General features: G+C 38.9%; 1 protein-coding gene across 1 annotated transcript; it reads right to left on the reverse strand.

Moving 5' to 3' along the window:
* Window positions 1-7,046: 7,046 nt before the first annotated feature.
* OXSM (3-oxoacyl-ACP synthase, mitochondrial) lies at window positions 7,047-11,289 on the reverse strand. Its single transcript, XM_010007507.1, has 2 exons — window positions 10,307-11,289; window positions 7,047-7,643 (listed from the first exon to the last, which is right to left on the reverse strand). The coding sequence occupies exons 1-2, from the start codon at window positions 11,287-11,289 to the stop codon at window positions 7,241-7,243; spliced, it is 1,386 nt and encodes a 461-aa protein (XP_010005809.1). The 3' UTR covers window positions 7,047-7,240.
* Window positions 11,290-12,277: the final 988 nt, after the last annotated feature.

A 12,277-nucleotide genomic window follows, 5' to 3' on the forward strand; every position in this document is an offset into this window, starting at 1 on the left:
CACAATTATAGTTTTTCCTCTCCATCCTAGAAAGGAGAATTTCTGCTTCTTGATATTTCAATAGACAAGGCTGAGACAAGGCCTACCCTTGGGATGAGTTAGTTGATGTAAATGTCTAAGCATTTTTTATTGTGGAAGCAAGGGATAGCTAACGAGTACTGCTGGGATAAGCCTGGCTCCAGAGGCTGTTTTTGGTCTAGTGCTGCACGCAGTATTTCTCTTTACACATCCTGGGCTGGGTGCAGATCAAGATTTGTTAGATCAGGACCAGCAAAGTGCAATCTCAGCTGTACTGGCCTGGCCTTCTGCACACACATGCAAGGGCCTTAGAGTGGTCACCAAGCTTAGAGGAGTTGACTGGCCACTGATAGAAACAACTATGGAGGTGGCTGAACCTGCTGGTTCTACTATCTAAGTGGCATCAAATTTTCTCAAGAGCTGAAAGAATTCCTACCATTGATTTAAGAAATTCCTGGAGCATTGTTTGGTGATTTAACGCAGCACTCAAAAACTTTCACATTAAATACAAACAGATGATCCTAAGTTGCATGTAAGCCTCTCTGGGCAATAGATACCATTCCTGGGAAAAAGTCCTCAGGAAAAAACAGAAATTATAATGGTTCCTTTTAAAAAAATTAAATAGCTGGTAGAATTACTCTTTTCTGAAACTCACTCAGAAATTATTGTCTACAAATATTCTATATTAAGCTCAATGTCAGCAGCCCATCTGCTTTTTTTCTTTCTTCCTTCCATGAAACTCAATACATTACAAGAATTAACTCCCAAATTAACTCCTAGGATAACTTTTATGCCTTGTTTCAGCCTGGAGCATGCTTGATGGCATTCTGAACTCCAGGAAACATTCCATTAGGCATGAAACAACAACTAATCACTGCTTATAGCAGTAACATTTAACACCAGGATCCTGACGATGACCAAAAAGGGAAACTACAAAACTATATTAACTAACATATGGATTCCCAGCTATTTAACATCTAATCAGCTTTATAGCATTCTAGGAAAACTATGAGATCCACATTAAAAAATATTCCTCTCTTTTTCAATTATAGTTCCTATTTTGAATTTCTTGTGCTTTTATGAGCATAGGTCTGTTTTCAATCCTTATTATTATTATTATTTTACAACTCTTCAGTCCTATTAACATATATTGCCACAGACTTTGGGCTGCAATAGCCCTATATACTACCAGTTTGGTATTTCTGTATATTACCTGTCATACTAAAATTATTGTGCCTCCCACACAGAGGTACTGACTATAAGCAATTGATACTAGCATATTTATTTACAGTTCAATAACTCAGGGTGGAAAATTGGTTTTCTACCAAGTTGAAATTAATCATCATTGTTACAAAAGTTGAAGTGGTGTCTCCTGCCCAAGCAGAAACTATTATACATTTTCCTTAGGTTATTAAACTGCTGCAATGATAGTTTTTTTCCTGTCAGTGGTGCTAGCTTTAGAAATCAAACAGAGGCCTGTCTTCTCAAAAAAATGGAAACTAAAGATAATTCAAAAAATGTGATATATACAGAATCATTTCTTACCTCAAGTGAGTCAATCTATGCTGATTAAACTGAAGAGCTTATATGATCTTGATAGAAATAACCAGACATAAGGAATGTTTTCACTATGGTCTTAGCTGTGAAAAATGCTAATTTGAGCTTCAATTTCCTATTTTTAAAAAACTAGCTTGTGAATTTGGGCCAACATTACTATAGACTCTGAATAGTGAGGGTAGTTATTCTTCCCACACCATAAGAGGTAGGGAGATGGGGTAGTGTCCAGATAATGAATAGAATTCCTGCAAGATTTGCCCAAACTCATAAAGGTACTTAAGGATCAAATGCCTTTTTGTTTCAGGTGAAACATGGTTTATGTATCAAAAACAAAGGAAGATAAGAATATTTTAAAGTGCTTATTTAAGAACTTGACCCTGAACCTTGGTAACTTGATTGAAGCCACACAAAGAGCCTCTGAGATAAAAAAAGGATGTAGTCTAGGTCTGTCAGGTACCATGCAAGCATGTTAGTCCATTTCTAGTGCTAACGAAGAAGATTAAATGGTACCTTTTCATAAGCCATTGAACAAAGACACTCCAGGAAAAGCAGTGCAATTAGGATTTTTACATGCTCTTAAAAGCACTAATTATTTCAATTCTGCAATATACTCCACTATTCCAGCTGCATTTTACACACATAGGGTTGGGCTTCTCCTTGAAATCTGCACTTCTATAAAGCAAGGTTAAATACATTCCAAAGTTTGGGGTGTTTATTGCTTTAAATGGTGCACACCTTGATGATTCAAACTGAGAAAATATAGCCAAATCTGTTTCTGTTTTGTTTTGTTTTTTATTTTTCAGATAGTAAAATCTAGTGGTAATGTATTATTTACACAAATTAGGAAAAGTGGTAAGAGTGAAGATGAAAAAAAAAAAAAAAGAGGGCAGTGGGGAAAGAAAAACATTCAGTGCAGCTTCTTTTAATTCTCTGATACAGTAACATCTGTTTTTCCCTTTAGAATAAGACAAGCATATACAGCTGAAAGACCAAATCCTACAGTGTGGGAGAAAAAGGTATTCAGAAACATTTCCTCAGAACTTGTCCAGCTTCAATATAAAGGTTTATCAGGTAAAAAAGTTTGTGTTAAACAACAGATGGCAAAACTAATGTTTTTGCAAACTTATGCCAGTTTTTTTTCACAATACCTGAAGAGTCATTAACCTCTGAAATGCTTCCCTGCTTTGCTTTCCAAAATCCATTTCCTAGAATGCTTCCAATCATGTTTTTATATCAGCAGAGTTTCTCATATCTCTTATCACAAAGATTTTTCACTTTATTTCAACAAACATCCTGCACCATCCAACTGTCCCTCAACCTTGCTTTTGACTTAATTAAAATGGAAAAAGCTTGAATACACAAAGGAAAGACAAATAACATCACAACGGATTGGGAGCAAACCTCCTGGAGCCTTTTGTACCAACTGTTTCCCATGCCACATTTGATTCCCAAACTCAAAAGGATAGTCCCACAAGAGGCCACCCCAAAATACTCTGAAAGAGCCAAGGGACTCGGTGTGGACCCCCCAGCATGTCAGTCCCACCCATGGCCCCAGCTGTCAGGTCGAGTGGGATGGGTGATAGGACAAGGCCACCCAGTGGTTTGGAATGACACGTTTCTCTTCACTACAGGCTCATTGATGGCTTAAGAGATCATGAAATACAATCTAAAGCACACTTAGATTCCAAACAAGAAAGGCAAATTATCATCAGCTGATGACAGCAGGAAAACATGCTGACTTGCAACTAAAGAAAGTCTTTGCATTAGCTAGTTCTTTGTCCAAAACAATGCTATATATGCTTTGAAATACTTAGAGCTAAGTATATACTTATTGTTAACTTTTATTCTAATATTAGAAAACTATGACTCATTTTTACTGAAAAGAAAACCTTTTGCTCAGGACTTCTTTCAAGCTTTAACTGGATGTTAATTTGAAATCATTTAGAAATTGGCAAGACATTATTTTATAAATTCTTTCATAAATAAAAAATGTGCTATATGCTTCAGAAAAAAACTTATGCTCACTGATCTAAACTAACCTGAGTAAACTGAAATGAGGAACATGTTCTCTCTACACTTGCTGAACAAGCTATGGAAGTCCAAAATGAAATGAAGTTTGTCATTTTAACAAACTCTTTCTAGAGACAGGCAATAATCAACCCTGAGCAGTGGCTTGACTTTTGCAAGATGTCAGTTTGGCAAAATAAGACCTGGTGGTCTTGATGGACCAGCTGTCTTTACAGCAAAGAAAGCCAAAAGCTTAGGAAGACCGTCAGCAGGAGGTTGTGGGAAGCAATCCTTCCCCTCTACTCAGCACTGGTGAGACCTCAGCTGGACTACCGTGTACAGCTCTGGAGCCCCCAGCACAAGAAGGACATAGACCTGTTGGAGCATGTCCAGAGGAGGGCCACAGAAATTATCAGAGGGCTGGAGTACCCGTCTTATGAAGACAGGCTGAGGGAGTTGGGGTTGTTCAGCCTGAAGAAGGCTCCACGGGGGACCTTATAGCAACCTTCCAATACCTGAAAGGACCCTATAAGAAGGCTAGGGAAGAACTGCAAGAGGGGAAGAGAGCTCGGACTGTTCAGCCTGGAGAAGAGAAGGCTCCAGGGGGTGTTATCAATGTGTATAAATACCTCACGGGGAATAAAGAAGAAGAGAGACAGACTCTTCTCACTAGTGTCCAGTGGAAGGCTAGGAGGAAATGGCCACAAATTTAAATACAGGAAATTCCATTTAAATGAAGGACATTTCTTACAGTGATGGTGACTAAGCACTGGCACAGGTTGCCCAGAAAGATTGTGGAGTCTGCATCCTTGGAGATACTCAAAACTTAGATGAACATAGCCCTGAGCAACCTGCTCTAGTTGGCCATGGTTTGAGCAGGGAGTCTGGACTAGGTGATCTCCAGAGCTGCCATCTGGCTTTAGCCACTTAGGTGTGATCCCACCTGGAGCATTTGCCTCTCACAAGTGTGTTGCACCACTTCAGATGCAGATTTCAAAAGAAACACAAACAACATTTCCAAGCTTTGTTTATCAGATTGTATGTAACTCCAAGCTTATATAAGCTTATAGCTCCAACTCCATAAATATTAAGGTTTTTTAATCCAAACTCCAGACTACTACATCTCTTGATTGTTAAGATGAAGGGAGCATTTTAACAGAAAACATTCAGTTTTAATATGTTGGTCAATTTGTCCACTTAATAGTTGAGCAACAGATTTATTTTCCTTTTAATTTTGCAGCTATCATAATAAAGCAGGAATTAGCAATAAGTAGTCCCTGATCAGATCAGTGGAGTATGTGATAAAAAAAAAATTTACTCCAAACAAGTAAACAAACATGAAACCTATAAAAAATATTCAAATAAATAGGGATTAAGCTTTGGCTCTATTGATTTTAAATATATATATATTAGTTCCATATAGGGCAGACTATTTACTACTGCATCTAGGCCTTTTAAAATTGTCCATTATCAAAACACCTACATTAGCTATTTTCACAAAGTTGTCATGGTTTAAAGGTTACCTGCAGCAGATTATTAAATTCCAATAAGCTGAAGTGAGGAGAAAGATCTTTTAATCATTTCAGTTTCTGTTTTATTTTTCTGTGTGACAGTATAATCTGTCTTTTCATGGTTGGTACACAAGAGTCTGAATCAAACACCTCTAGGGTCACGATCTCAGCTATCAGAGAAAAAAAGAAGTGTATCTCTCTGTCACAATATTAATTACAGTTCCGCAGCTGTGTAACAAGATTGGATGAGTTTAGTCAGACTGTACGTCAGGTCCACAGTAATGCAGCACTATCTAGTTTTCCAACGTTCCACCCTAGATTACAGCTACCTGAAAAAATATCTCCAGAAGGAATTCACCGCATTATTTCTTCCAAATTAATTTTAAAAATCCAGCCTTGAGGAGACAGCTACCAGAAGGATTGTGAATTAATATTTTCATATAATTTTCAGAAAGTAATGATGAATTTTATATTCTACCTTTTATATTGCATGCAATCCACATCCTCATTCATTGCACTGCTACTATTAACTATTGCAAGCTAAGAGGCCTGTAGGTATTTTTCCCAACAGCAAATTCCCACACTCTCTCCAGTTTGTATGCTATTACACTTTCCTTTGGTAATACATTGTTTTACTTTCAGGCTTATTATTCATTAATCTGTTTTGGACTGCATTGTTCTGTGTGAGCTCAGCATCTGAAAGAGTCTTAATCTCCAACTGCATTTTTCTTATTATTTTCTTTAGCATTCTATTCAGTAAAGACAGCAAACGCAAAAATTATGCTGTTCCATACCACTATTCAGACCATTTGTATAAATAATGAGTTTTTAGGGTACTGCAAAGCCTCCCGATAGCCATGAGTAATCTCTTTCCAGAATTAAATGTACTTGTGGTACAGCTACTTTATACATCCTTTTAATCCAGTGAGTTACTTTGCCTCCACTTACATGGGTCAAAGGCTGAGACTGATGTTTTCAAAAAGAAAACTGGTAAAAAGTCCTTTAAAAAACTAACCCACCAATTGGGAATCTGACTTTACTCACATCTGCACTATTGATCGAGGCGCTACTTGGCTTAGATGCTGACTGGGACCATGAGGAACAGCGGAAGTCCTTAATTTGTTCTTTGCAGAAGACAACCTACACTACCATCAATATGTCAGATTTAGGCATAATTTCGCTGCCTGTTCTCTTTCTTCCCCTTCCTCATCTTCAACACAAGACCCAGATTTACTTCTTGTACATGTTTCTGTTTGTGTTGTTGTGGTTTTTTTGGCTAAAAGATTCCTTACTTTTCCAAGTTTGGCTAGTTCTATTTTGGAAGAACAATGAGGGGTTTCAGGAATCCTTTTTCCTTTTAGTGAAACTATTTTTTAAATCCTCAGTCCCATACTTGAATATCTACCTTACTATTCTTGTCTCAAATTTCAGAACAAAGCAGGTAATCACCGACTACTGCTATCCCTTGTGGGACATGGAAGATGTACAAGCCACTGTATGCATACTTCACTGTTACTGCTCCACACCATGACTAATGAGGTAACACAAGAGCTGGAAATTAATAAAGCTGAAGAAAAACAAACAACCCTGAACTACTCTCAGAAATTAGCTCCTATATTATTGTCTTCTGAATGTCATCTGTGTAGAAGAATGTGCATAAGTCTATGATATTTGACACAACTTAAAATTAGGAAAAAGGCAGAATTATGAATGGAACAGCTAACAAAGGGGAGCTCAGTCTTAAACCTTTTATCATCATGCAGTCAGTCATAAGTCACAACTGGTGGAGTCCTAACCTGTCAGCCAGCTTCACTTTTGCATAAACGTTTGCAAGCAATTTCTGTGCCACACATGTATGAAAAACCTATGCTAGAGAAAAAACAGGAGGATCAATGTCTGCTCTTTCAGTCAAGAAAAAAAAACTTCTTTACCATACAAAGAATAAGTCTGTCATTTATTTTTATTAAAATGAGTAAAAGAAATTCCATCCTTCTAAAATAATTGCTGATGTAAATGTTAGGGTGAACAAAGTTCTTAAGTATCAAATGAGCAATTCTCAAAGCTGAGAAAAGATCACAGTACACATCAAAGGTGGCAGCACAGAAAATCTTTCTCGGTGCCATTGTTCACACCACACGCAGCCTAAACTAAACACTTGCAAGGCACAAAGTTGCATTGGTGCCCCCAAAGCCAAAGGAATTTGTGAGTGCTATCCGCCGTTTTTCAGTTTTCCACTCCTGAGCTGTTAAAGGGACATAATTGAGATCAAACTCTGGCTCTGTTTTCTGTAAGTTTAGAGTAGGTGGCAAAATTCCATGGTAACAGGACAGTGCAGTAAAAGCTGCTTCAATAGCTCCTGCAGCCCCCAAGAGATGTCCTGTTGCTCCTTTTGTTGAGGAAACTGCAATATTACGTGAGTGATCTTTAAAAAGTTTCTTGATTGCTTGATTCTCAGCAGCATCTCCCAGAGGTGTAGAAGTTGCATGTGCGTTGACATACGTTACGTCTTCAGGTTTGATACCAGAATCTTTTATTGCTGCAGACATACACCTAAGGAAAAAAAAAAAAAAGAATGCTGAATTTTCCATTTTATTTTTGTCACTAACACACAAGAACAAATCAAAAGCAGAAGTACAGGGTGTCTTAAAAAGTTTATTTTTATAAATCTGCATGACATACTTTACCAGAGATTAAATTACAAGAAATGGATTCATCTAATTAAACACACTAGCATTTACATTGAGCCACCTGAGAGAGAGACAGTAAGTGGTGAGACCCACTACAAAATTAGAATTGCTGCTAAAAATTCCACAGTTGGGAAAAATATAGAGAGAAAGAAAGAAGATACAACAGTCTCTACAGACTACGTTAATATTTAAAATATCCTTTTCAATGCAAAAATTGAAAACATTTGAGATAAATAACTACCTGAAATTATTACAAAAACTAAGGTTCCCTCCAGTGAAGCTTCTCTGGTGTAAGGACGCATTTATGTAACATTCAGTACAATGGTCCAAGCAATCCCCTTCCCCATCATAAGTGAAAAGAAGATCACCTGATTTTTACATTTTATTTCCCCTTGTATTTACAGTATTAGGGATTTAGGAAAAAAATTACTCTATCAAACAAAAATATTGTGAAATGAAATAAAAGCTCTGCACTCATCCTCCTTATGAGCATGCTTTCCAGAGGCTAGAAGATGTCAAGGAGATACCACAAATTCCCATAGATAAAATGAAATTTACTGAAAGTCATGCTTTTCTACCCTGCCGTGGTATATTCCATTCTGACTCATGATGACCTGTGGACCATCACTGCCTTTAGAAAACATGCTTTTTTACAAAAAAAAACAGGACTGATACAGCTCCATCTTGTGATTTTCTCACAGATTTCCCACAGAAAGGAGGAGATGAATCACATACCTCTCCTTGCATATAAAGCTTAATGACATATTTCTGAGCAAAAGTCAAATGATCTTTAGAAATGTATGAAAAGTAAGTAAATAAAAAGGAAGATCCAAAAAAAGACAGCAAAGGCTGCTGGACAAATTTAAATGTCTCCTGTACAGAAGCATCCAGCTTAGCTTAGGTTGAAGGTCACTGACAGTGAACCAACATTCAGGCAAAAAAGGTTACTGATCAACCATGCGGAAAACACACATTAATTTGGTTAAATATGTCAGCTGCAGGGAACATATTTACTTAAGGAGATAACATTTATTGTGTGGAACACACTTCACAGCCACACTTCTGAGTCTGGCTTTACCTCTCCTTAGCTGCAGGTTTATTCCAACACATGCATTAGTTCCCAACAGAAGTAGTTATTAGAATATGACAAAAAATGTATTCCCTAGAAGTCTTTTGACGTGGCAAATACAATTCCTACAGAAAAGTAAGAGAATCATATACACTTCAGATTTAATCCATACACCACTTCAGTAATGAAATATTGGTTTGAAGACTGCATTAAAGTATATTATCTCATCTCATGGGCGTAAAGGCTCAATATGTCGGAGATGCCAAGATTAACGTCCAACTGCTACCCACTGTTACTTTAATTTATATATTAAAAAAAATCTGTTACAATATCTTGCAGTATCACCCCCAGGGGTAAACAAATCTGAAAATCTGAGAGGAGACACTCCTGATTACTCAGCTCACACCTAAATCTGCAGAATAATTGAATATGAATCAAATAGCATAGAGGGAAACCTGGTATGACATGTCTTGAAAAATCTGTTCACCCAATACAGATGCAGAGTTTTACAATACCATGCAGCAGGTTGATCTATTTGTGCAGTGACATATTGAATTCTGCTATTTAATATTCACATGTGATCAGAAAAATACAAACAACTAAAGATTCCAGTGTCAGCAATAGCATTCAGTCTGCACAAAACTTACAAACTTACAAATGTAATTTAGCTGACAATTTAAATAGGTCAATGATAAGTATTAGATTAGTATCACCTAGTTTGTGACCTGGTTTTGATGAGATAAGCAATAATGATTAACCATCTCACTGAACAGTGCTAAAGTGTATTTCTGTTATGCTCTGCCACCAACAATTTTAGTTGCATCAATGAAGTACTTAAAAATCATTGTAGCACTGGCATATGATACATACAATACATTCCCCATGAAGACCTGAAGTCTTTTCCAAATAAGACTAGCCAGAATCAATGTTAATTACACGTACAGTAACTATTCTAAGAAACTAGACCCTCAAAGTGCTCTACAGCTTTCATCGCTTGGGATTTCTTTAAGAACTCTATTCCCCTTTCAGACCACAACTAATAACACAACCCATTTTTGCAGTAGGGTCTCTCATCTCTGTAGATGAAAGCTGAAGCAGAACCTGAAAAAGTTATATAATACCACAACAATTTTTAAAAGGAGGTTTCCATTCAGACTTTTTTGTGTGAACAGCTGTAGGCACCAAACACAAAATATTTTCACATAAAGTTGTAGTAACTCTACGTAAAAAGGCTGATTATAGCAAGAACTGGCCTTCATCTTGTTAATAAAAAAAGAAAATTGGGGCAAAACCTTACCAGAAGCTCCTTCATTTTTCAGATTATGTTTTCGGGCTTTTGGAAAATTAATTCAAGCTCAAACAGCATTTTTCTGAGAAAAGCATACGATGACAGAAACAAATGTATCCACTATAATTAATGTACAAAGTAGCCATAATAATCAACATATAGTTCTTACCTGAATGCACCATCTCCCTCTGGATTAGGTGCTGTTATGTGGCAAGCATCACCAGAGAGTCCATAACCTAAAACTTCTGCATAGATCCTAGCACCTCTTTGTACAGCGTGTCCATACTCTTCCAAGAGCAGCACAGCAGCACCCTCTCCCATAACAAACCCTTCTCTCTGCGAATCAAACGGTCGACAGGCCATTTTAGGGCTTGAGTTAAAACTCGTGCTGAGAGCCCGAGCTCTTGCAAATCCAGCCAAGGACAAAGGACTAATGCAAGCCTCAGTCCCTCCAGCCAACATGACATCAGCATCACCAGCAGCAATAAATCTAAAGGAGTCTCCAACAGCGTGTGCGCCTGTGGTACACGCAGTTGACACAGCGTGATTCGGCCCTTTCAGTTGGTATTTAATGCTGATCTGGCCTGCTGCCATATTGACCAAAATCTTTGGGACAAAGAATGGACTGACCTTGTTATAACCCTTTGCTTTAAATAAAGCAGCTGTATCAGAAATCTCTTCCAGCGGAACCATTCCCATCCCTATTGCCACACCAGCACTTAAGTGATCTTGTTCAGACTGGGGAGACCAGCCAGAGTCCTTCATTGCCAGCTCTGCTGCCCCGATGGCCATGACAGTGGCAGAACTCATGGATTTGATCTCTGACTTTGACACAAAGCTTTCTTCACTGAACTGACCCTCCTCATTTCCCCTGGGCACACAAGCAGCCACTTTACATGGGATACCTGCATATTCTTCCCCTTCTAGCGCTGCAATCCCACTGTCTCCTTGGAGAAGGCGCTGCCACACAAACTGAGTCCCCACACCAAGAGGGGACACTAAGCCAATACCTGTAACAACTACTTTCCTGCGACATGCAGGCAGCGACTTGCTGAATGTTCTTCTGTGGTTTCGTAAATGCAGATTTAAATTCAGGCTCCGGAGATGTAGATTTGCAATCTTTAATATATCTTGTGAGCACTGGGAGAACATGGTGGAAATCAATCACTCCAAGCACATTCCTGTAACTGGGGCAAAAAGAAGACACAAACCCAGCAATAAAGCAGCTGATGTGGAAAAACACTTCAAATACACTGTATTATAATGTAACAGCCTCCTTCTTACACAAAAGCCCATATTCAACCCTACAGAAGGGGATGTGGTTTCTGTGTCTGTAATTGGGAATTGTATGTGTTATGGCAGACAAGGCAGAGAAACACATTGGCTTTGTGGACATCTACGGGGGTGTCTTCTAGCTTAAGCTGCTGATGGATATGAATGTGCACTGCCAGGCATGCTCTGGCTTTGCAGTCCCTCTCTGGCCTTGCCTGGGTCCCCAGCGGGTCAGGAGCTGGTCTGGCTGCTGGCACTGGTGTGTGGCTGGGGCAGGGCAGAGGCTGCCGCACAGCTCTGCCAACGCAATTGCCACGGGCCGCCTGAGTTTCACCTGATAAAAAGGGCACCGTGAAACCTCCATGTCTTTGGGAGAACACAGGGAGCTGGACAGGACCTGTGTGCAGCTGTGAGGCTGAGGCACTCCAGCCAGAATAGGCAGACCCGGTCTTTTCTGTGGCAGGACGACAGAGAAGGGTTACAAAAAAACCCCGCTAAAAATAGCACTTTCTAAAGCAGATGGGGTTTTTTAAAGGAGCCTGCTTTAGCTCCTGACCCGGATTTATAATTTTATTTATCTCGAGCCAATTAGCCTGCATTTAATAACGAAACCGGAGGGCTAAAGGCAGAGGCCTTTCGAGCAGCGTGAGCCCAGCGCCGCAGGCAGGTTTTAATAAAATGCCATTATCTGCGTTAAGAAAACCGGGCGATTCCTGGTCTGACCCAAGCAACGCCAAGGAGAAAACCAAATGGGGGGTAACAACTTCTCTCCGAGAACAAGAGCTGCAGGACGCCACCGGTGCTTAAAGGGCATTAACTCTTTCAAACGCCTAAACCAGGCGTCAAACCCGCACCGAAGACCCGCGGC

This window comes from Chaetura pelagica, unplaced genomic scaffold, assembly GCF_000747805.2.
Source record: "Chaetura pelagica isolate M959 unplaced genomic scaffold, ChaPel_1.0 scaffold10, whole genome shotgun sequence".
Lineage (NCBI taxonomy): Eukaryota > Metazoa > Chordata > Aves > Apodiformes > Apodidae > Chaetura > Chaetura pelagica.

What these genes read in the sequence shown, in the direction of transcription:
- OXSM (XM_010007507.1), bottom strand. Translation starts at nt 11,289, where the DNA reads ATGTTCTCCCAGTGCTCACAAGATATATTAAAGATTGCAAATCTACAT. An exon ending in GAGGGAGATGGTGCATTCAG is followed by an intron (nt 7,644 to 10,306) that starts GTAAGAACTATA and finishes TTTTTTCCTTAG; the next exon opens with GTGTATGTCTGCAGCAATAA.